At 47.4% G+C, this 24,976-nt stretch overlaps 1 protein-coding gene across 2 annotated transcripts in view; it reads right to left on the bottom strand.

The window, feature by feature from the left end:
• Positions 1-16,033, bottom strand: part of SPIRE2 (spire type actin nucleation factor 2) — a 42,729-nt gene extending 26,696 nt beyond the window's left edge. For both annotated transcript variants that reach the window (XM_032771398.2, XM_032771399.2), the window contains exons 1-2: positions 15,629-16,033; positions 95-132 (exon numbers count right to left, since the gene is read on the bottom strand). In XM_032771398.2, coding sequence (XP_032627289.1) covers positions 95-132; positions 15,629-15,902 — 312 coding nt within the window. In that variant the 5' untranslated portion in view covers positions 15,903-16,033. The remainder of the gene's footprint in view (positions 1-94; positions 133-15,628) is intronic.
• Between the last annotated feature and the right edge of the window lie 8,943 nt (positions 16,034-24,976).

Raw genomic sequence — 24,976 nt, 5'->3', positions numbered from 1 at the left:
CATCCACACACACACACACACACACACATCCACACCCACACCATGAGATTTATTTGCTTGAACAGTTTTCTGAAAAATCATATTAGCGACATACCTGTGCTTCTGTTGAGGGTGACAGGGTCAGGGGAAGCTCTGTGAAGGGAGAAACAGACACGGTTAATGCTCCTCTGGCAGCTGCAGAACGTTGGGCATTTGGGTTATAAATCAAACTCCTGAAGCTTTGCTTTTAGAACTCCGCTAGTGTATTTGCCTGTAAGTTATTTACACTTTGATCCCATAGACCAGAGGTGGGCAAACTACAGCCCGCATGCCACATCTGACCCTTGGGACCGTCCTGCCCGGACCCTGGGCTCCTGGCCCGAGAGGTTACCCCGGCCCCTTCCCTGCTGTTCCCCCTTCCCCGCAGCCTCAGCTCGCTCTCTCTGCCGCCAGTGCCATGCTCTGGGCAGCGGGGCTGTGAGCTCCTGGGACAGCGCAGCGGCGGCTGTAGTGCCGCTAACCACCAGTGCTCCAGGCAGAGCAGTAAGGGGGTAGGGAGCGGGAGAGGGGGACTGGATAGAGGGCAGGGGAGTTTGGGGGGTGGTCAGGGGGGTGGATGGGGTTGAGGCGGTCGGGGGGGAACAGGGGGTTGAATGGGAGCAGGGGTCCCGGGGGGGCAGTCAGGCAGAAGTGGTGTTTGGACGGGGCAGGGGTACCAGGGGGCCCTCAGGAATAAGAAGAGGGGTTGGATGGGGCGGCCGGGGTCCGGGGAAAGTCAGGGAACAGGGAGCAGGGGTGTGTGGATGTGGCAGGGGTCCCGGGGGGGCCATCAGGGAACATGGGGGGTTGGATGGGGCAGGAGTCCTGTGGGGGGGCAGATAGGAGGTCGGGGCTGGGCCATGACCCCCTCCCCTAACTGGCCTGCCATACAATTTATGAAACCCGATGCAGCCCTCAGGCCAAAAAGTTTGCCCACCCCTGCCATAGAGTCTAAGGCCAGAGGGCCCACTGTGACCATGTGGGCTGAGCTCCTGTATAACAGGCTGCAGAATGTTCCCCAGAAGCTGGATTAAAGCATGGCTCTAGGCCCCACGTGGTGGTGAGGCTGCCAGCTCCCCGGGAAGCTGTGCTAATATTTCGTTACCCTCACAGCTAGGAAAAGGCATCTCATTTCAAGGCTGAATTTGTCTAACTTCAACTTCCGGCCACTGATTCTTGTTCTGCCTTGTCAGCAAGGTAGGAAAGATGCCCCCCCAACCCCCGCCCAGCTCAGATCTCCTTTCCGCGTTTCAGGGCACAGCTTCTTTTCAACAAACTGAGCAGACTGAGCCCCACCAGCCTCACACCACAAGGCTTGTTTTCCAGACCCGGGGCCATTGTTGTGCCCCTCCTTGGAACTATCTCCAGGATTTCCACATCCCTCCTGAGGTGCGGACCCCAGAAGCGGACACAGTGTTCTAGCAGCAGTCTTACCAATGCTGTGTACAGAGGCACGTTCACCTCCGTAATTCTACTAGATGGTCCCCTTTGCACACATCCAAGGGTCACGTTAGCCCTTTCGGCCACAGCGTTGCACTGAGCACATGTTGAGGCGATTACCTAAGATGACCACTAAACGCTTCTCAGACTCACCACTTTCCAAGACACATCCTGTAGCTATATCCTGCCTTCTCGGTTCTCAGACATATTACCTTGCAGTGGCTGTACTAAGGTGCATTTTGTTGGATTGTGATCATTTACCCAGGTGAACCAGATCACTCTACTCTCATTATCTACTACCAGACTAATCTTTGTGACGTCTGCAAACTTTATCAGAAGAGATTTTATATCCTCTTCTAGATCATTGATAAATATTTTAAATAGAGTTGGACTCAGAACACATCCTTGGGGGGCCCCAGCAAGTAATGGCCCCATTCATTGATATCTCTCATTAACAACTACATTTTGAGGTCTGTCAGTGAGCCAGTTTTTAATCCATCTAACATGTGCCCTGTTAATTCCATATGATGCAAGTTTTTTTAATCGAGATGTCATGTCGTACTAAGTCCAACGCCTTAAAGAAATCTGAGTATATTGTATCAGCACAGCTGCATTTATCAACCAGACCTGTAAACTTGTCAAAAAACCCCACAAAAACAGGCTTGTCTGACAAGACCTACCATCCACAAAACCATGCTTTCTGGCATTAATTGTATTTTTAGCCTCTAATGCTGTACTGACAGAGTCCTGAATTAACAGTTCTCTAATTTTGCCTGGCTCAACATCAGGTTAACCCATCTGTAACCCCAAGATCATCCCTTTTACCCTTTTCAAATATTGGCGTTTACATTGGTAGTCTTGCAGCCCCTAGGAATCGCCCCAGCTAATTTACAAATTAACATTAGTGGTTCAGGTAACTCCTCCACTAGCTCTCTTAAGACTCTGGGGGATAAGGTATCTCGCCTGTTGATTTGAAAATGTGAAGGTTTAGCAGATGCTGCCTCATGCCCACGTTTGTTACAGATAGCGAGCTTTCTATTCCATGCATCTGCTTCATTCCTCGCCGCACAAGTGGAAGAAATGTCAGCTCAGGAGAAAGGTCTATTTCCTATGTTCTTACAGGGCCCGGCACTATGAGATTGGAGACTGTAGGCCCTACCACAGTATAGATATTCTAAAAGTAATAAGTAATCCCCCCATCCCCAAAAAACTAATCTTAAAGTATCACATAGGAACCCAGGAGATCACTCTGTAAGATGGAGGCTGTGACAAAATGGATAAAACAAAAAGAATATACTTTTATGTCATCCATGTGAATGTTCAGAGTTTCAGGAAATTAAGCGGGGATTAGACAATTATTTAATGACAGTACATGTGACTCAAAAAGTTAAAGCTTTATCACCATTAAAACACAAAATGTCAAACTATACAAAGGAAATATCCTTAAATCAAACTCTAAGTTCTCAAGCAGCAGTATTCTTACTTTGTCTACCTGTAAATCTTGATCATCATAGATGGAAACTTGTTTTGTCTATCAGTGTGTGTGTGCGTACAGTGAAATCAATGTTTACTGACATTTATCAATAAAAATCTAATCCAGCCAAGCCTACGCTCAAGCTTTTGCAGAGGAAAAGTGTTAAATTGTTATAATCTTCCTCTAACACTGACTATTATTGATTAAATCATGGAAAACCAGGCAGGGACCAGTAGGTGGAAGAAAGCAAATGCGGTAAATGTCCTTTTCAAAGGGGTAAGAGCAGGAGCAGAAGCAGGTGCTCCTGGCAATGGCTAAGAACTCTACCTACAGTCCCTAGTAAAGCAATGGAACAAATACCAAGCACCTAGAAGATGACAGCACCAGAAGTAATGAGCAGCTTGGATTTAAGGAGGACAAATCATTCCTGAGGAGCGGGACTGCATTGCACATATTGCATTCCTTCCATGCTGGATAAGGCCCTTGTGGCACGCAGTACTGTGGTACCTCGAGAGCATGAATAAAACATTGGTCACAGTCTCAGAAAACTTCACTTGAAACAGTTCGTTCTAATTGTCTTGGAGATGCTGCACTGTCATGTGGATTACACTGCAATGATAGGTAACGTCCGGCCGGGCCATGGGCAGCCTGTGAGCGCAGGTCAGTTACCAAGCTGCGGTCAGGAGGCAAGTGGAAGAATTGTGTGTCAGGGTTCCAGGAAGTCAGAATCAAGCACCAAGCTGCAGACAGGAGGCAAGCAGCAGAGTCAAGGCTGAGCCAGGGACAGAAGCCAGAGTCTGGGGTTCAGAGCAAGCCAACGTCCGGAGTGGAAGCAAGTAGCCAGTATGCGTCACTACTCAGACAGGTCCCTGAGATGACCTCCTGCTTTATACACCAGCCTGGGCCAATCAGTGGGCTGTGAGGAGGCTGCCACTCATTTCCTGCAGTGTCTAGCCCCACAGGGTCCCCCAGTGGAAACCCGATGCAGACATGTCATAGCCTGGCACCCCCATAGTCTCAGGTTCTGGTCCTGCGGGTTCTTACAGTAATGAGAACAGCAACGGACTGAGGCTGGAGGGCACAGGGGGCAGAGAAGTTGGATGCAGTGGGGATCAGCCTTTTAGGTAAACAGCACATTTAATTAGCTATGCAGATGACACTCAACTGGGAAGCATCACAAATACCAGGAAGAGCAGAAAAATACTCCCCACGGACCAAGAGAGAGTAGAAATGTGGGCAGAAAATACAATGAGATTCAACCTGGACAGTTGCAGCTAATCCATTCGGGGAGGAATAGCCCAAAACACAGATATTCCATGGGAGGCAGGTAACTGGAAAGCAGTAATGTGGGAAAAGGCTAAGGGCTAATAATGGATAGCAAATTGGATGAACACTTAGAGTGCAGTATGGCTATGTTGGTTTATGCTAAAATCCCAATTCTCATTTGGCTTGCACATGTAGAGGTGTCATGTCAGAAAAGGGAAATCAAAAGCTAGAATTCTAGGTACGTTCCTCAGCGGGCCAATGGACAAGGCACTGAACCAGGAGTCAGGAGCGCTGGGCTTTACTCGTCCCCTGAGGAGCAATCTTAGGCGAGTCACTCAGCTTCTGTGTCTCATCAGTGAAATGGGGATACTGAGGTGTGGCCGCCGACGTGAGACGTGGTCCAAGTACAAATATCCTGGGTTTCTCAACACCAGAAAGTTGTTGGCAAAGTGACAGAAATCTGGAGAGGAGCAACAAATGGTCTGATGGGGTGGGAGGGGTTGATTTATTAGGAAAGATTCAAGGGATGAAATGTGTTTGGCTGGGCTAAATGAAGATTAGAGGCGGGAGGAGAAATAGGATAAACCCCTATGTGTAAGCATCACAGTGGGAAAGGAGTTACTGCAGCACCCCAGTGGTGATGGGGGGCCAATTAAAGGGAAAGTCAGATCAACTTCAGGGACACTGTTTAATTGTGAGGTTTATTAGCATGCGGAATCCTCTTCTCAAGGAAAGTGGGACATTTAAAATTAGACTGGCTAAAGCACTAATGAAAACACTATAGGAACAATCCTGCACTGGCCCTGCGGGAGGATAAAATGACCTAACAGGCCCTTTCCAGCTGCACTTTCTGTGATAGCACAACTCCAAAGCCACATACTGGATTTGTGTTCACAAGGGAGCTTGGGCTATTAACATGCCATTTATTTAGTCAATAGCACTCAAAGTGACTTCCAGACAAAGAGCTCATGCAACACCCACAAGCAGGGCATTGGTCAAAGTCTTGTACACGGGTCTGGAAGAGCCGGCAGGCAGTGAGGGAGCTGCAGCACTGCGGTGTGGGGCTGCAGTCCAGAACAGCGAGTGGACTCTGCAGAGCCCTGCAGATTTGCTCCAGGAGGGTTTCAACAGAAATCCCCATTTGCTCAGGTGGAGTGAGATTCACCCCTGGGCACAGGCCCAGCACAAGGTCTGTGCCCTTGCAGCCCCAAGTGGTGCAGGGCTTGGGCCAGCCCTTAGCCCAGGGGTGAATTTCACCCTTGGAGATCACCCACTGTCACTCAGTGAAAAAGGAGCCCCTGGCTCAGAGCAAGCCTTGCCAATCTGAGTGGGTGCTGGACACCTGGAGGGTCACAGCGCCAGGCCTGAGGAGTATCAGGCACCCAATGACAGCTTGTGAATCCTTGTCTTTAGGAGGCTTCTCCCCTTCGCACATTGTTTTACTCGTTGTCTGTGAGAGCATATGGCTCCTGCCGAACCACGCACAAGTGGAGGGATGTGTTAGGCACCATGTTACTGAAGAGACATTTACAAATGCTGGGCTACACACATACCAGTTTGCGGTTGGCAGATCCCAAGAGTTCTGTGCTGTGCTCATTGGTTTTTGTGGTGGGGTCTCTCATGGACTGGACACGTCAGTTTTCTACCGGAGAGTCATTCTCCAGTGCATGAAGCAGGCAGCTGGGTTTGCTCACACACACCAAGCTACACAGAGAAGAGGAACGATTGTGCTTAAACATGGCACAGTAAGCACTGTTCTAGGACAGCTCCACCGAGCAGTGTGGACTGGACTGCAAGACAGTGACCGAATGGGACCACTGCAGCTACTCACACTCCAGACAGCCAATACATTCAGGGATCAGCTCAGCATGATCTCAGCAGTAAAGCACACTGCCATTAAGAGAAAATGGAAAGCAGCTTGGTAAAGCTCCTGTCTGACCAGCAAGTGAGGGAAAAGCAGGGGATCAGAAAACTGCAGAACTGTGGGACTGGAAGGGACCTTGAGAGGTCACCAAGTCCAGACCCCAGCACCGAGGCAGGACCAGATAACACTAGACCATCCCAGACAGGTGTTTGTCTAACCTGTTCCTAAAAACCTCCATTGACAGGGATTCCACAGCCTCCTTTGGTAACTTATCCCAGTGCTTAACTGTACTGAAGTGAGAAAGATTTTCCTAATATCTAACCTTAAATCTCCCTTGCTGCAGATTAAGCCCATTACTTCTTGTCCTACCTTCATCAGATGGGGAGAACAACTAACCTTCCTCTTCATAACAGCCCTGAACATAATTGAAGACTGTTAACACGTCCCCTTCAGTCTTCTTTTCTCAAGACTAAACATGCCTGATATTTTAACCTTTCCTCATGGGTCAGGTTTTCTAAACCTTCTATCATTTTTGTTGCTGTCTTCTGGACTCTCTCCAATTTGTCCACATCTTTCTCAAAGTGTGGTGCCCAAAACTGGACACAGTACCCCAGCTGAGGCCTCACCAGTGTCGGATACAGCAGGACAATGACCTCCAGTGTCTTTCATACAACACTCCTGTTAATACAGCCCAGAACAATATTAGCCTTTTTGCAATTGCATCACATTGTTGACTCATATTCAGTTTGTGATCCACTGTAACGCCCAGATCCTTTTCCAATCCTGTTTGGCGGCGCTTAGGACAGGGGGTGGGGGAAGGGAATGTGGCGTGCTCCAGAGAGAAGGCGGAATGGGGGTGCAAAAAGGTGGAGGTGGAGGGGAGCGGGGACAGGAAGAGGCGGGCCTGGAGCATTCCCGAAAAAGTCTGAGCCTGTTCTTCTCCAGGGAAGCTGCTGCTGCTGCTGCAAAGGTGCTTCCTCGCATCCTTGCCTGCAGTGGGCTGTGCCTGGGGCACTTCCCAACCACAGTACTGTACAGTATATGATGCCTTTCGTCTGCCCCCCCAAAATTTCCTTGGACCCTAACCCCCCGCATTTACATTAAATCTTATGGGACAATTGGATTTGTTTAACATTGTTTCACTTAAAGTTGCATTTTTCAGGAACAGAGCTACAACGTTAAGTGAGGAATTACTGTATTCTTTAACCTGTTCTTTCCCTATGTTAGCTTGTGTTCCTTCCCCCTCTTTGTTAATATTAATTGTGTTGAGTATCTGGTCGCAATTTACCTTTTTAGGGAAGACTGAAGCAAAATAGGCAGTAAACACCTCAGCCTTCTTTATGTCATCCGTTATTAGCTCTCCTTGCCCTCTCAGTGGAGGACCGACACTTCTCTTTGTCTTTCTTTTGCTCCTAATGAATTTACAGAATCTTTTCTGACTGTTTTTTATGTCCCTAGATAAGCTCATTTTGTCTCTTAGCCTTTCTGATTTTGTCCCTACATGCCTGTATTATTCCACTATGCTCCTTCTTAGCAACTTAGCCTTGTTTCCACTTTCTGTAGGATCCCTTTTTGATTTACAGGTCATTCAAGAACTCCTGATTCAGCCAGACTGGCCTCTTACTAATCTTCCTGTGTTTCCCTTGCATCGAGACAGTTTGTTGATGCACCTGGTACTGTCTCTCTGAGAAACTGCCAGCTCTTCTGAGCTCTTCTTCCCCTTAGATTTTCTACCTACCAGTTCTCTGGGTATGTTATTAAGTGCTCTTTTTAGAAATCCATTGTCCTTATTCTGCTGCTCTCATGCCTTTCTTTCCTTAGAATCATAAAATTTACCATTTCATAATCACTTTCACGCAAGTTGCCTTTCACCTTCAGATTTGCTACCAATTCCTCCCTGTTAGTCAGAAACAAGTCTAAAATGGCAGACCCCCTGGTTACATCCTGCCCCTTCTGAAACAAAACCTTGTCCCCAGGACATTCCAAGAACTTATAGGACATTTTCTGTTGTGCCGTATTACTTTCCAAAAGATGTCTGGGTAGCTGGAGTCCTCTATACCGACCAGGTCTTGTGTTTTGGATAGTTCTCTTATTTGCTCTTGAAATGCCTCACCCACCTCCTCCTCCTACCAGGATATCGCTCCTGTTTTTTTCTCCTTTTGTCCTCACCCAGAGGCTTTCAAGGGCTCTGCCTCTCACCTCCTTCTGGACCACTGAACAAGTGTATATATTCTTGATGTACTGTGCAACCCTCCTCCCTTTGTGCCTTCCTGAACAAGCTATACCCCTCCTACCAAGATTCCAGGCAAGAGATTTATTCCCACCACGTCTCTGGGAGGCCTATTAAGTCATAATTTAGTTTATAGACTAATACTTCCAGTTCTTCCTGTTTACTCCTCATATGCCTCACATCTGAGGACATGTGCAGTGGCCAGGACCGCAACGAGCTCTCGGCTCTGGCTGGAGCTCCAAGCCCAGAGCCCCTCCCCCTGGCCAGGGGCCACAGCCGTAGAGCTCTGAGCCCAGAGTCCCATCCCCATTCTCCCCCATCCATCACGGCCCCACCCCATTCCACCTCTTCCCCTGTGGCTCCACCCCCATTCCATCCCACTCCGCCTCTTCCCCCAAGGCTCCAGCCTCCACTGTGGCTCTAAGACAAGAAAAGCTCTGTGCCCCCACTGCAGTGGGAGCTCCTCCAGCCCTGGGGCCACGGCAGGGGGGAGATTTTTCTGGGGCCCCCAAATTGGCTGGGGCCCTGGGGTAATCTACCACTGCTCCCCCCGCCCCCACCCAGCAGCATGAGGTTTGGGCAGACTTAACCTTCCCATGCCTTAATTACGCACCGCCCATATTTGAGGATGTGGAGTTTACTGTAAAATTGCTGTTTGTCAGAATCATTGAGGAAAACTAAGCCCCTTCATTTTCAGTTTAAACAGATTTATACCAAAAAACTCTCAGTTTTTTTTCCTATTTTCACACTACTTTTGTATCATTCACATATATAAAAAATAACTTGTTTTATTAGGAAACTACAATACTTTGCATGAGATATGTTAGTCTGTGTGGCTATGCAAAGCTGCCTGTTGAAGTAAGGCTATGTATTTGTCTAAAAGATACACCCAAAAAACCAACAGGCACACATGCAAATTCTGAAGTGCATGCACATCTGAACATACTAATGAATCTCACACCCATCACATACACATTTCAAACTGTTAGCAGATAACAGTTTAAAGATCTGGCACGCTCAAATGGGAAGAAAACAAAAATCTGAATCAAAATATGTTTCAGAACCCAAGGCAGTATTCGAAAGCTTAAAAAAAAAAAACAGGAGAAAAGGATGAAGTTGAGTGTATGCGCTGCAAATGGTGTGACCCAATTATTAGATGTAAATATTTATACACTAATAGTTCTAAGTCTACAACAGTAAACTTTATTCAAATGAAAAGTTTTATTTGAGCATTAGAGATACGGTAAAAGCTGCGCCATCTGGCTCTTTACCAACCAGAAAGCTCTAGAAACCGCCATTTCTGATATCCGTTAAAAGTCCGGTTGGTGTGGGGCCAGCAGGTTCCCTACTTGGCTCCGTGTGGCTCCCCAGAAGCGGCGACATGTCCCTGCTGCTCCTAGGTGGAGGAATGGCTTGCACTGCACCTGCCCTGCCTTAAGTGCTGGTTCTGTAGCTCCCATTGGCTGGGAACAGCAACCAATAGGAGCTGCAGGGGCGGCGCCTGCAGGCGGAGGCAGCGCGCAGAGCTGCCTGGCCGTGCCTCCTCCTAGGAGCAGCAGAGATACGTCACCGCTTGCAGGGAGCCATCCAAGGTAAGCACCATCTGGATCTGGCACCCTGAAACCCTTCCCACACGCCCCAACCCCCAGCCAAACTCCCTCCCTCCATTGGTAAGTATAACTCTTAGTTAACCACAATTTTTGACTTACCAGCACCTCCTATTCCTCCAATATGCCAGATAACAAAGCTTTTCCTGTATGTTGTTTTCTTTAACTCATAGATTGTGTTTTGAGTTCTGTTTTAGTTCTGCAGCAAACCACATTGAATTCTATTCATCAAAGCATTAATCTACTGAATACTTTCCCCATCCTTCCATCCACCAAAATAAACCCTAATATTTACTCAGAAAAATTATTACTATTTTTTTCCATCAATTTTCACCTATTTTTGTTGTTGTGGTAATAGACACTGATAAATTCCTGGGAAAAATTAAACAAAAACCAAAACCGAAAGGCCCTAAGGATAACAGAGAGAGAGATGTTTCACAAAAGGCTGGTTAAAACAACAACAGCAACATCCATGATTCCTTTAAGGACTCCTAGAGCATTTTCAGAAATCCGCAACAACTGAAAAGAATTTAAACCTTCTCCCAGCCCCTCCAAAAACAAGAGGGCCCAAAGGCTGCCTGCACAAAGAATCCCAAGCATCATCAATACCACCACTGGTTGGACCAGACAAATCCCAGCACAGAGATGGAAAACGCAAATGGAGAATTACTATTTTGTGGTACCTCAACTAAATGCCAATGGATTTAGGAGGAGCAGGCCCAGAGTTATGAGTGTGAAACTGGCGATCATGTGTGTTCTGTAAAGACCTCAACACTCATTTTAGTCTCAGACGAGATACAAAGAGAACTTAATTCCCTCCAGCAGTTCAGCTTTATGGGTGCTGCACGAGGCCACTGCCTGCCTTCCATATGTACCCACAGTGAATACAAAGTTACTTTATGCAGACCACCCACAAAACATAGTAATGGTGTCCTGACATGAAGCTGCTGCTGTGAGCAGAACAAGCTGAGCAGCAATCCAGGGCATGGTTTCTATAACTCCTGCATGGGCCCAACGAATTCAGTAAACTTCCCACAGTAACACATCTTTGCATTTAGTATAGATCCTCTTATACCAGGGTCTAAAAACACTTTTACAAGCATTAATTTAACTGTCACAGCTCTGCAGAGAGAGAAATAGGTGAGTTTTGCAAATGGGGAAACTGACGCATAGACCAGTTCAATGACTTTCCTAGCATCATAGCATCCTAGCTTTCCTTTCCTAGCATCAATGACCTTCCCAGCATCAGTGGCAAAGCCAGAGCAGAGGAACCCAGGAGTCTTGGCTCCCAGGGCTGTGCAGTAAGTTTGTCTCTCACCAACAGAAGCTGAGTCCAATAAAAGATAAAATCTCACCCACTTTAGCTATCTAATATCCTGGGAGAAACCCGGCTCCACTTACGTTGCATAATCAAAATGAATGTCACTTTTAGGACAGATCCCTTCTCTCTCTTGTTCTGTCTTTGGCTGGTGTTCTCTGCAGCCTAAACATTCTCTGTAAACTGGCCCTGCTGCAACTCTCAGCTAGACACACGCTAGAACCATCAGACAGTGCGGGGTGATGTCAGGGTGCTCAGTTGCACCCCTCCTCTCCTCTGGCTGCATTTACAAGCAGCACCAAGACCTTGCCCAGAAGGACGGTAACTAAGGACAGGGCCTTGAAGTTTTAAAGCTAGGGGAAAGAAGAGATACTCAGAACTCTAGGGAGATTCCCCTGCCCACCAGGAGGAATGCCTCCTCCCCCTACAAACACCAAACCAGCACCTTAAGCCATGCAAATGTAGAATTTTGAACTAACATTCAATACCAGTTATTTACAGAAACCAGGGCTCATAGCCTCAGAGGCAACACTTACAGATCTTTCTAGGGAAGGGAGCCAGTCCCCTAGAACCCTTTCTGGTCTGGGAGAATGATGCTTTGCTCTAACCAGACAGAGATGCCCTTCAGCGGGGGCCAATTGAAGGCGGAAACACTGATAAGCAGGAGTTAATGCAGAAACAAATTGACAGTGTGTGGGCACGTTTAGGAGGTTACCAGCAGTTCTACTGCAGCGCCATGTTGAATTGTTGCATCCAGTGGAGTCTGGGATATGCTAAATCCTGAAGCCAGATTGCATCAGAGGGGATTTTGTGCACATCAAAACATGTAACAGCTCAATGGGCAGGGGCTACATTGGGGCCCAGCTGCGATACAGCTGGGCTTCACAAGTTCATTGTTTACAGTTTGGGGAGAGGGTGTCTGGGAGGCCACACAGAGTGAGGAACCTTGTCATAACTGCCCGCCGTCATCCTAAATCACAGGTGTAGAAATTCTCCTACTCCCCCATGGCACTATGACACCAATAGTACAAGACAACCTCTGGGACCATATGGCCAGTGCTGCTCATAGACTCGTAGACTCATAGGTCAGAAGGGACCAACATGATCATTCCCAATCAAGAAACCAAAACGGGCAAAACTGCTCCCCTTAGTCTCAGGACTCCGCAAATCAATATTCCTACCAGGACCGAGAGCCTGCCTCCTAAAGCAACTCTACTTAGCCAACACTCTGCTAGGAAACGAACACTGAAGCCTAACAATGCTCCAGGCTCCTATCACTGCTCATGACAATTTAAGTGCCTTTTGTATTAAACTCCCAAGGAGGCAACTTGCCATTTCCATTTCTAAACACCCTGAAAGCTGCCCAGAGTGGCACTTAGCGAGAGAATTACAGAAATTTGGCTGGGGAACAGGCAATAAAGATTTTAATAATAAGCAAACAAGAAAGCACTTCCAGCATGCAAACTATGCATGAAAACACACATGGCAGGTCCTGCAGACCCCTGCATGAATTGCACTGTGTTGAGAGGGAGGCTGCAAACTGAACTCATAAGATATCACTAGCCATGCAAAGCCATGTTAAAAATGGAGGCTTTTCTATAGGAGTAGAGATGCTTCTACACATAACATGGCACAGCAGTATTGTTCCTTCAGGGACCATTAAAATGATGCAATCCTTGGCCTCCTTCCCACTGAAGAGATCAGCATTGCCTGTGGGCAAAACTGGCTATAGAGTTATAATGATTTAATGAACAAAGACTAAAGTCAGATCACTCAGTATTTTCAGTATTGTGTTGAAAAGTGGCTTCCTTTTGTATCCGGACACATATTTATTTAAATTGTGCTTGTCCCGGAACAGGATCAGCCAGTTTTTGGAGCTTATGTGAAAAGTTTTCAGTCAATATTATCAGGGTAACAACCCAGCCTCCTTCTCGTTCAGCTCGACGGTAAAAGCACAGATCTGGGGATGGCAAGCCGAGTTTACTCTATGTCAGAGGCAAAGAGCTGCACAGTCATAACATACATTTGTAAAATGCACATTAATGGTTTTTTAACTGTTTATCCTATTTATCCTCAGAAACGTCTGGAGGAGGAGGAGCTCACAAGTGGCATAGGCATGATAATTGGAATTGCTCAGCTAAATACCACTGAATCACCCTGAGAATAAGCAGTTGTGGAGCGTGCAAAGGTCAGCCTCTGATAGGACAGGTGTGGCTGTTTGGAGGTTGTCAGGTGTAGTGAGGCTGAGGGCCAAGTGCCTCAAGAATTCCAGGAATGAGGCTATCTCATAGCCAGAACAGGCTGCAAGGGGCTTGCTTTTTAACCATAAACCACCTGATTTCTCCCTCACAGCTTGAGAGTGCTGGGTGGCAGCGGGCAAAGCAGTTAGGGGCTGACAATGTGAGGTGCTGAGCATCTCTGCTCTTCACCCCTTCCAACAGTGATTCGGTGCCTCATAAGATCTGACCCTTTCCCTCTCTCTGTCTGCTTCCCCCTCAGTAAAACTGGGTTAATACTTTCCTACCCGACAGAACTGAGGCAAAAAGTAGCATGTTCGTGTTCGTACAGAGCTCTGAAGATTAAAAGTGCTGTACAAGCATTATTACCTGATCACTATTATTGTGGGCTTACTAGTCTGTTGGTGCTGCTCTGAGACACTCATCAAATTACAAACAAACAATCTCCACTGGCTTGGGGTATAATTACAGACCACAGAACTACCAAGGATAGGAAATGTGTCTTCGTAAGAGGCACTGACTTCCTGGCTCATGAGCAGGTAATAAGGATGATCAATATAGTTTAAAGTTCAGTTTTACACATGTAATTTAGACATCTCCTAAACTCTGAATTTGTGCTGCTGGCATCTCTCATTGCTGGCCTGGCCCTTCTTGACAGAAAGGATACATGGGAGGACTAAGATGACCAGTGGCTGTGGTCAAGAGTCTAACTGATCTGCACTCCCAGACTTCTATTGTTATCCAGATTTTGAATTTTAACATCTCTGTATCTTGACACCCCAAACAATGCACTTGTCACGTGTTCAACATGTCAATATCTTACTGAGGAGCTTCACAGTAACTGCGTGTCTGTCTTCTCCATGCAGTGTGATATTCCTTTAATATTAAGGCTGAGAGAGAACCAGGGAAGCACCGTGATTCAGATAAAGCATCATATCCTCAGATGCCACAGCATCTGGTGTATTCCCTTAATATTGCCATTTTCTGCCTAGATACTACAGGGCATGGTCTATTTCCATTACTAATTATATTTATTATTGTTTCGCCCTTAGACATGAATGTATTTAGTTTTCTTCCTTTCTTTCCCAACCTTAACTTTCCCATAAGATGATTTTGTCAGTAAATTTCTTAATACACAGATTACTAACCACCAGTTTTTAACCCAAAGAGCTAGAAAGTCTGAAGAGCAAACTACTTATAAGTCTCTGGGTTACACATGATATAAACTTTCCAGGACCTGGCCTGTTTATGCCCAGGCATGTTTTCTAGGGCCAAATAATTCTGACTGTTTAAAAAAAGGGCCCAAACAGATTCTCCTCAAATGTCCTCTCTCTCACACCCTCCCCCCACATGCCCCAATCAGAGTGGTGGGTTTCAACTCCATTAATTTTTTATGTATTATAAAGCCCTAAGAACAGAGGGGTTCAAACGGAAAAGCCTGACACACCGTGACCACCTCACAGCATCACAGCATCCCAGTGGTGCAAGGTCATGTGTATACATTGCAATGGGAATGGACAGGGATGTCTGTTCCAGCCACTCAGCTCACAACCCTTTGCATGCAGGATGCCTGCAAACATCTCTCAGGTCTCCCACCACCGGGGCAGCTGTGTGCTAGATGTACTGTCCAGAGAGCTGGCACACCCATTGACACGCTGCCTGTCTCCAGTGTCAGCACACCACAGGCACTGTGCAGCGGGGGAGCCGAGCCTCTCCTCCCCAAGGCCGCGACAGGCGGCCCGCGGCCGGGGGAGCAGGGCTGGAAGCAGACAGCAATTCACCGCAACCCTCTGCCGCTGATCCCCGGAGAAGCAGCTGCCCAGATGGGGTGGGGGGAGGGCAGACATTCGGGTGCCCCCTGCAAACGAGGGGGCGGGAGCCTGGGGTGCAGACTGACCCCCACCCCTGGGGTCTCTGCTCCCCTCACCGCCAGGCCGGGCTCGGAATTTCCCTCCGGGTGGCTCTGGAAAATTCCGCTGTGGAGGGTGTGATCACAGGGCGGCAGAGCTGGCCCCAGTCCCCAGCCCCTGCAATACGGGGAGGGGCCCCGAGATTATCCTCAGCAGCCCCCACCCACCCCATGGCACTGGCCGGCCAAGCCGTCCCGCGCTCCCCTCCGCACTGGGGGCAGAGGGAGTCCTGCGCCCCCCGCCAGCCCGCCCCGGGGCACTCACCGGCCGAGCCCTGCTCCCCGCGGGCCGTCACCGTCCCGTCCTTGTGCAGCAGGATGTCCGCCGTGTCCCGGATCCGGCCCGCCGGCCTCCAGCGCCCCTCCGCGCCCGCCAGCCCGCGGCAGCACTGGTAGCACACGGCCCACGCCTGCTCCTCATTGATGGGCTGCTCGTAGGACTTCAGCACCTGCTCCAGGGACAGCTCCCAGGGGTCCCGGCCCTCCGGGCCCCCCGCCCTGTCCGGGGGCGCTGCGCCGCTGCTGCTAGCCACGGACATGGCTGCTCCATTATCTGCTCGGGCAAGCCGGGCTGGTTTCCATAACAGCAGCGCAGGGCAGCCGGCGGAGGAGGAGGGCTGAGCCCAGCTCGCCTCTGCTTTGTCATCCCTCCAGCCCAGCCCTAGAGCTAGCCAGCCCAGCGTGCAAACAAGGCAGCAGCCTATGGAAGCCCCAGGTGGAGGGCGTGGGGCGGAGAGAGCCCCGGCCCGCTCCCTGCACACAAAGGCGGCGCGCAGCGCGGAGAGCAGAAGGGGGCAGAGAGGGAGCGGCCCGGGGCGAGGCGGAGTTCAGCCAGAGGCTCATGCAGAGCCTGGGCAATGGGCATTAGCCTGGCAAAGCGGCCGGGCGTTCCCTAGGCCCGGGGAAAGGCAGCAGAGTGCAGGCGAGTTTAGTACAGACACCTCCCTGCAGGAGAGAAAGCTGCAAGTTAAAGAGGCATGTGCCAAGCCCAGTGCCAGGCCTTTCCAAACACCTGAGCCAGCGCCCACTGTGCACAGGGCCCAGTGCTCCTTTCCTGCACACACTGTAACAGCCCCTGGGACACCCGCAGAGCCCCTACCCTCTCCTCTGCCGAGAGACTAGCTGAGTAAGTCGCCCACCCACCCAGGGTATTTTTCTTTAAGAACCTCTTCACTCTTGCCTGCTGCCCACCAGCCTTGGCTCCTATTCTTTCTGCCTCCTCTCGCCCTCTCTACCATCCTGCTAACTCACACATTGGGGTCACCCTGGCTATGTCTACACTGCAGTTAAAAACTTGCTGGGCTGGAGCCTGGGCTCTTGGGCCCTGTGAGGTGGGAGAGTCCCAGTCCTTGGGCTACAGCTCAAGTCCAAAGGTCTACACCACGAGTGAACAGCCACTGGCACAGGCCAGCCATGGTGTCTAAGTGCAGCGCAGACATACCCCTAAAACTAGTTTGTAAATTCCTCAGGGCAGGGACTGTCTCTTTTATGTTGGGCAACTCCTCAGAGGCTTTTGGGCACTGTTAAAACAAATACAACAGTAATAATATAGAACTGGCCTGCCCAAGGGCAGCAATTTAATCCCACCCTAGTTAATCCCTTTAAAGTATCCATGGACAGGCCCTGACATTCCTTGCAAAATCAAAACTAGTCTCTAAACTGATAAGAACAGATTTAAAATTTTTATTAAAGTTAATGTTTAAAATCAAATTTACACAAGTTAAGAAGGAAGGTACTGTACGTCTGGGGTCAGGCTTGGGTGTCAGTTACAAGGTTCATAAGATATATACATACTGCATAACCAGCACAGACCCAGATTGGGGTGCAGGAGTTTTTAAAATGTCAGTGGATAAGTGATCTCAGGTACACCACTCTTTGAATGTATTTAGAGGTCGAGTCAGTATTGGTGTAGTGAATAAGTTCATGGATGGGGTGCATCCCTTGGATCTTCAGCCTGCAGTAATTGTCCAAAGCACAGAGCTACCTGACTGTAGCATTCAGGGCAAGGAAGTGCAGCAGAAGCCCAGCCCTATATGCAGTTGGAATTGCAGGGGGAGCTTGGGAAGGCTCGGACTTACTTATAAAAGCACTATTGGTTCTTCGGTGATCACAGGTCAGGCCTCTGTTTTGCTTTTCATCTAAAAGATAGCACCTTGATTTGCATAGCACCAATACTTCTTGTAGCGCCGGACTTACCCTGGAGTTCTCTCATCCAGGTAATGCCAAGGTCCAACCCTGCTTCTCTTAGGAGATCTGACGTGGCCACAGCCCAAGATGGTTTGATTGCAGAATACCAAATTCATGCAATGATTAGGCTTCTACCATAATTTAATATTTTAAATGTCTTGTAATAGAGATGCCTACTGAACACTTTGCATCATGGGTACCAGTATTATTGAGGGGACTTAGTTCCTGTCCTCAGTTAGAGGGACACTGCTTTGACATAGGGCCCAGCACAGGAAATAAGAACTAGCAAAATGATGCTGGCTGTGCCTGTGAGGTGTGCGTGATCTTTGCTGGGAATAGTCTATACCTCACCTGCCCTTGCTGCACCGAATCAGCATTGTTGATTGTGCAAATCCCTTCTTCAGTGAAGAGGAGATGCTTCTGGAAACACTGGTCCAGAAAGACCAGGAAGAATAGCAAGAACCTTCAAAGATGGGTCAGGTAGACTGGGTGCAACAAAGACTTTACAGCTATGAGACACCCATTTGTAAAGTGGAAAGAGAACTCAATCCCATGTCAGAACTACTAATGGTAACTAACCCATGTAGATAAACTAGCTACTGATCCTGCGTGCAGGCCAAGATTTCTAATGAATGAATGATGAGGGAGCAGGTACACAAATACTTGTCCTCTCTATTACAAGGGACCTGAATATTGACTAGAGATGGTCTGGGGATATCAGCAACAAATACTTTTGGATAGTGTTTATAGCACAGACACATCATGTTTGTTTTGGAGAAGGAAGAGAATAGAGCAAGGTAGGAGAGAGGCTCCTGTTTGAGGAATCTTGCTGTCCACGCAAACTTACTTCATAACACTGGAATTCAGAAATGAGAAGAATATGGGATTATCCATAGATTCAATTTATGCATGGGATTATTCAAATCTAAACATTAGCGATCAGGGCCTGAGGGATATTGTAGGCAGCCCAGGGAGAAACAAGAGCCAGTAATCCCATCTGATTATTAACTGCCCCCAAAAAATGCCTTGGATCAAGGTCAGTTTATTTCCCTCTCCCCTGCCCCAGTTAGTGCTTTTTTCTGGTAACTGAATCCCTTTGTGGTTCTCCAACGTGCTCCTGATGTATTACACTGCTCTAAGGAATGAATAAATGCACAACACAGTCGCTAAATCAAATGTGGCTTTGTGGGTGTGGGGAACAGAAAATTTGTCACCATGTTTACATACAAAATACCCACCCAAAGTTTCTGTGCTCAGTGGGGACTCTTTGTACACTTCTGCCACACCGTTGCCACTGAGCAAATTAATATTGTCTATTCTTTCCACAGGGCCATAAATGGGCATGGGGTTTTACAGACAAAAGACAACAGGGTCAAATTCTGCTCTCGTTTACACCAGTTTGCATCCAGAGTATAATGGAGTTAATCTGGACACTAATGTAAGTGGAAAGAGAATGTGGCCCAATGTCTCTGCCCCAAAGTTTACAACTTAAATTACAATCCGAAGTTAAGTAACAAGGGATCGTGACAAACACCGCAGTGGGGTAGGAAGAAGGGCACATGAGGGCTACAGCAACAGAACCATGCATATTATCAGGCTGGTGAAGCACATATGATGAGGGTTATAGGCTTCCCCCCACACACACCCCTCCCTCTCTTACCTTGAGGTGAAGATTCAGGTTTCATAACCTTAAAGAAGGACTGAGTTTAAAAAGAGAACCAAAGAAGAAAAGGAGACTGTGACTCCACCATGATTTTGTCCAGCATACAGCTGCTTTCTCTCAGGTACTTATATGGCCCCTATTACTGTGATATCCAAGCACCTCACATTCTTTAGTCTCACAGCACCCCTGCGATATTGGGATGATATTTACCTCCATTTTACAGATGGAAACCAAGACTCAGAGAGGCTAGTGGCCTGTACAAGGTCACACAGGAAGTCTATGGCAGAGCAGGCAGTTGAACGCGGGTCTCCCAAGTCTTGGGCAAGTTCCCTTCCACTGGACCATCCAGCTCCAATCACCTCTCTGGGGTGATATTTAAAGAACAACAAGTCATTTTAGATCAGCTACCTGCTACATGCAAGAATGAACTCCATATTTACTGCACCAGAGAGAGCCTGCGTGAACCCAAACGCCTGCTTACCCGTTCCTGCACTGCTCTGACAACCCAAAGATGTTTGGATGGCTCTGCAGGTCTTTGGTTCCAATGAGTCTGTTAAACTCAGTGGGCCAAATTCAGCCTTGGTGTAGTGGGGAGCAATTCCATCTAGAGCTGCAGCTGCTTACAACAGGACTGGATTTGGCCCACTGAATGGAGGATTAATTGGGCACGTGGGTCACTCAGCAGGATGGCTGCCAGAGGCTCCTCAGGACCAAACTGCAAAACGATACAGGGCAGCACAGGGATCTGTACAAGCAACATTTTGTAGGAAGTTTCCATTTTGCTCTAATTGGCCAGCATCCCCCAGAGCTGGTGCCTTCAGTACCGAATAGAGTTCATCCTTTTCCTACCTCCCTCTCTCTGTTGTTTTCTAGAGATGGGGTTGAGTTTAGATCTGTGATTTTGGTTACTATAATAATTGTTAATTACTTTATAGCACCTGCAAATGTGCTAGCTGCTTCTAAAAAAAAGGTCCCTACTCTGAAGAGCGTGCAGTCTTATTGCTGGACTGGAGTGATTAGAGACAATAAAGCATGCACCTAGGTGAAAGGGGAAGGTGTGTAAGAGAGCCTGGATGAAGGAGAGAGAAGTAATTGATTACTCACTTTTGGGAGTCAAGCCTCTTGGTAGCTCCACTTTTTAGCATAAAAATTCACTTGTGTAGGCACTGTTGCAGACATGGGGCTTTAGGATTTACTAGAGCAATGCACTGGTGAAGAGGTGGTGAACAGATTTGAGAGGAGCAGAGAATCCTGTGGCACCTTATAGACTAACAGACGTTTTGGAGCGTGAGCTTTCGTGGGTGAATACCACTGCGTCTGACGAAGTGGGTATTCACCCACGAAAGCTCACGCTCCAAAATGTCTCTTAGTCTATAAGGTGCCACAGGATTCTCTGCTGCTTTTACAGATCCAGACTAACACGGCTACCCCTCTGAGATTTGAGAGGGTTGTTCCAAGCAGAAGGGGGCGGGTGGGAAATGGCACAAAGAAATTTGTGAGGGAGGGAGATGAAAGGGGGATTGAGTCTGACATCCAGAATGGAATGGGGCATGTGCTCTGGGAGACATGAAAGGAGACCAGGTCAGAGCCACAGGCAGAGACTGCATGGGGCAGGGACTTGAAAGCACAGAGTTTGAATTTGATGCATAGTATAATGAAGAGCCAGAAAAGCAACTCAAAAGGAGGAGGGAGGCAAACATAATTGAAATGGTGGGTGAGAAAGCTGATGGATGGACTGGAGCATGGCAAGGCGAGAACCAACAAAACCCTACCAGAGGCAAGGACAGCTCAGCACACATAGAAGTAATAATGAGACCATCCCCGACAGGTGCTTGTCTAACCTGTTCTTAAAAGTCCCCAATGATGCAGATTCTACAACCTCCCTTGGCAATTTATTCCAGTGCTTAACCACCCTGACAGTTAGGAAGTTTTTCCTAATGTCCAACCTAAACCACCCTGGCTGCAGTTTAAACCCATTGCTTCTTGTACTGTCCTTAGTCCTATTCATTCCAATATAGACAGGGGTCAGCTGTGAAGCTCAGATCTGGGTCCTGGCTGCTTCATAGATGAATCATGTTTGGAGTCATGTTTAAGTTGTAAATAACTTTCTTGATTGGTTGTTTCAGAAATGACCTTAGAAGGTGAACTCTGAGCAAGTTGCCCTTTGCAGAACAGACGGGAATGTGAATGAGGGAAGAGTGGAAGGCTGCAGGCATTTCCTGCTTTCAGTTTTGTTCTCACACTTGCCTGCCAGTGCCCTCCAGAAATAGCCGTAAGGCACCATCAGAGCTATGTGGCAGGAAAAGCATGGGGACTCCACAAGGAGACACTCTCACCTCACACCAAACCCCACAGAATTAATAGCAAGACCTTGAGTTACAATGGAGTAATACCATAATTAAAACACAATCAAGGTATAATTAAATCTCCCCTCTTGATATCCTAACAAATAATTCAAGGTGTGTATATGTGAGTAGGCAGATTCTAAAGCAAAAATAAAAGGAAAAAGGAGAGATGAGGAAAAAGTCAAAGTGCTATGTGGGTGTGAAGTATTATTATCATGCCACAAAGCCTTCCATCTCAGGATCTCAAAGCACAGTACAGACATTACATTTATGCTCACAGCACCCCCGTGAGGTAGGTACATCGTATTCTAGTCATTTTACAAATTGAGAAACTATGGAACTGAAAGGTTGTATCGATTACAGTAAGACTGTAGCAGCCATGAATAGAACCCAGGAATCCTGACTCCCATTCAGTCCCTGCTCTCACCATTAGACAAAAGTAGTTTTGCAAGAAGTTGAATGCTTTCTATATTGTTTATTTTAAAATAAATTAATGAAATAAGAGTGAATATCTTCAAGCACAGGTTATTCCTGAAAGAAACTCACACAAAGGGACTCTTTCTGGTTAAAATTCATATATTCAGATATCCTTACCAGTGTTACTAATACACCTGAGATCATTAAAACTGAAAATATTTTACAAATCTGGTGTACTTTTCATTTCTGCTGCTTGTTTAGTTTTGCACTTAATTGAATTTGACAAAGAAACTAGACTACAGAAATCAATTTTTCTTTCATTTAGAGACAGTTTCACCCTGGTTCCCTTGCATTAGAGTTCACCTGCAGACACGGCAAGGCAAGTTATTCCTTTAAAATCAAACTACTTCTATTTTCAGTTAAAAGAAGAACAAGGACAACACTGTAGCAAAGCAATGGATGCCATTACAGTACCATATAAACATACCCACCCAGGGAGCCAGATCCAGCACTGGAGTTAAGTGAAATCTCCCTGAGTGGATAAGAATAACAGCTTCTATGGGCCCTAGAGAGCAACACGAGATCATGCTCACAGTCGCACTCCTGTACTAACTATGTCTCTATAGCCAGACTTTGCAGTTCTACTGTAAGCAGAGTCAGGACGAGCTACCCTGACATCTGGTGGTGAATTGTAGAGAGCGTGGAAAGAATTTTAAGAATTTCCAGTGGCATCCACCCCCCACTTAGCATAACCCCACAGCAGCTTGGGATGGTGATTTTTACAGCTCTGGAATCCCCAATTTCTTTGTTATTGGGGCAGGAGGATAAAAAAAAAGTTTGTCACGCTGATTGTGTGAATGGGGAGCTGTGGGACTGCTTTGTGACAGAAATGACTCAACCTCAGTTGGGTGGTACTTGCTAAACATGGGACATGGGTTCCAAAACCCCATGAAGGGAAAGAGGTTGGGGACTGGTGTGTGTACCTGATGCTATAGGCCCGTTTTGAGGGCCTAGAACACCAATTGCACATTCTTCTTTCTCTACTGTTAAAAGAGTAAGAGCTAATTTTGATTCTATTAGGAGTCTATCTAGAGACTGCTGAGCTGAATTCATGTTGGACTAATGGTGCACCAGGGCTCCCCTACTAAGAGCTGAAATCACTGAGTGCTGTGTTAACTAGTAGGGAGTCTGAAGACCTATTGTTAAGTAGCTGGCAGGGCAGAGCAGTTGCAGTGTGTTGGAGCAAAGCAGTTTGCTGGTGTGGTGGAGCTGGTCGTAGTGAAGGCTGCAGCAGAACTTCACGGACAGGTGGAGCAGTTGGCCCTGGCCCATGTAAGGTGCCCCTTAACACCCTGTGTGGACCCCCGCCCCCATTTCCACCCAGGCTGGGGGGGTAAAACTCTACAGATAAACTCTTGAATTCTGGGGTGGCACTGACCAGAGACTTTTGGGTTGTTGGACTTTGGGTGATTGGACTTAAGACCCTAAGGGGAAAGAGACATTGCAAACATCCTTGGAGGTGGGTTTTGTTGTATGGTTTGTGTTCTAACCCTGTTTGTGGTGTTTCTCCAATGGGATGCACATTGAAAAGATTTTGCTACACTCAGACTCCGTGCTTGTGAGAGGGGAAGTATTGCCTCCTAGAGGTGCCCAGGGGGGTGTGGTATGTAAGTGTCCCAGGTCACTGGGTGGCGGCTCTAGCCGGTTATGCATTGTGTTACTGAAACGGAACCCCTGGATACGGAACCCGGCCCTTGTTGCTGCCACCTCAGAGGGGCAGAAGGGTTACACTACAAACCCAAATATTGAGCCCTAATCAACCAATCTGACCAAGTCCCTTCAACTAGGACATTTGTTTCCATCGACATGTGTCAGTTAAGACGTTTTGCTGCACCTGGAGTACACAGTCTCCTGATAGAGGAGGACAAGTAGGCTCCTGAATGATTGTCTCTCATGTAAATGAGGTAGGATGTAAAATGGTTAATCACAGCAGAGGGCCAGACAGTGTGTTCTGCAGCCCATAATGTGCAGCAGTGTTTCATAAGGGCTGAGGTGTAAATGACTAGACAAGGTACAAGGCAGGGCAAAATCAGGCCCAGAGAATATCACTCTGCAGTAGACTCAAGGAATTGTTACCATTAGAGCTTTGTTGTCTTCCTTTTTATAGGGGCAGGACACATGGTACAGGCTTAGGGCTGGAGTCTCCTCTCACACCAGCATTACATCGGGATGACTCCACTGACTTCTGTGCTTCTGATTTATAGTGGTCTAAGTGAAAGGAGAATCAGGTCTTGCTGCCCACATGTAGAAAGGCTGGTTTCTAAATTTCCACCAATGATAATAAAATGATTTAAGAGTCACACTAACTGAGGCAAATTTCATACGGGGGTGAAAAGCCAAGATATTTAATTTGCAGAACATAAAAAAAGAAGTCCCATTTCCTTTCTAGATTCCTTTTCATTAATATTTTAATTAAAACTCATCCTCTGAACAGATTGCATTAACTCAGGGTGCCTCGCAAATAGTGCACCAGATTAAATATAGCCAGCAGTGCTAATTGCAACCTAGTAAGCCAGTGAGGCTGTGGAAACCTGTCAGTAATATTAAAAATAGAGAAATCTATTCTTAGAGTGACAGGATGAGGGGAAATGGCTTCAACTTATGAAGTATAAAAGTAGTACAAATGTCAGGCACTTACACTGGCAACCGGCTAAATGTAGACTATTGGTGCAGCGATATCTGCCACAGAATCATAAACATTAAACAGGGAAATTAGCCCTGGGGTCCCAGGCAATCCAGCCTCCTGTCCTGGCCAATGCAGAACTGTTCCCTACAGTATATTTTCTAGTGATTTCTCCAGTCTAGTTTTAAGTCTCTGCCACTTCCCTAGGGAAACTATTCCACAGTCATAGGAGAAAATCCTGCCCCCTCCAACATAGCTGTAGATGGTCCCAGATGCAGCACAATTCTGCAGCCAGCGGGTGGAGACAGAATTTGGGGA

The sequence above is a fragment of the Chelonoidis abingdonii genome, chromosome 19 (assembly GCF_003597395.2).
Source record: "Chelonoidis abingdonii isolate Lonesome George chromosome 19, CheloAbing_2.0, whole genome shotgun sequence".
Classification (NCBI taxonomy): domain Eukaryota; kingdom Metazoa; phylum Chordata; order Testudines; family Testudinidae; genus Chelonoidis; species Chelonoidis abingdonii.
Note: the sequence above shows the minus strand (reverse complement) of the source record. Positions and strands in the feature narration are given on the sequence as shown.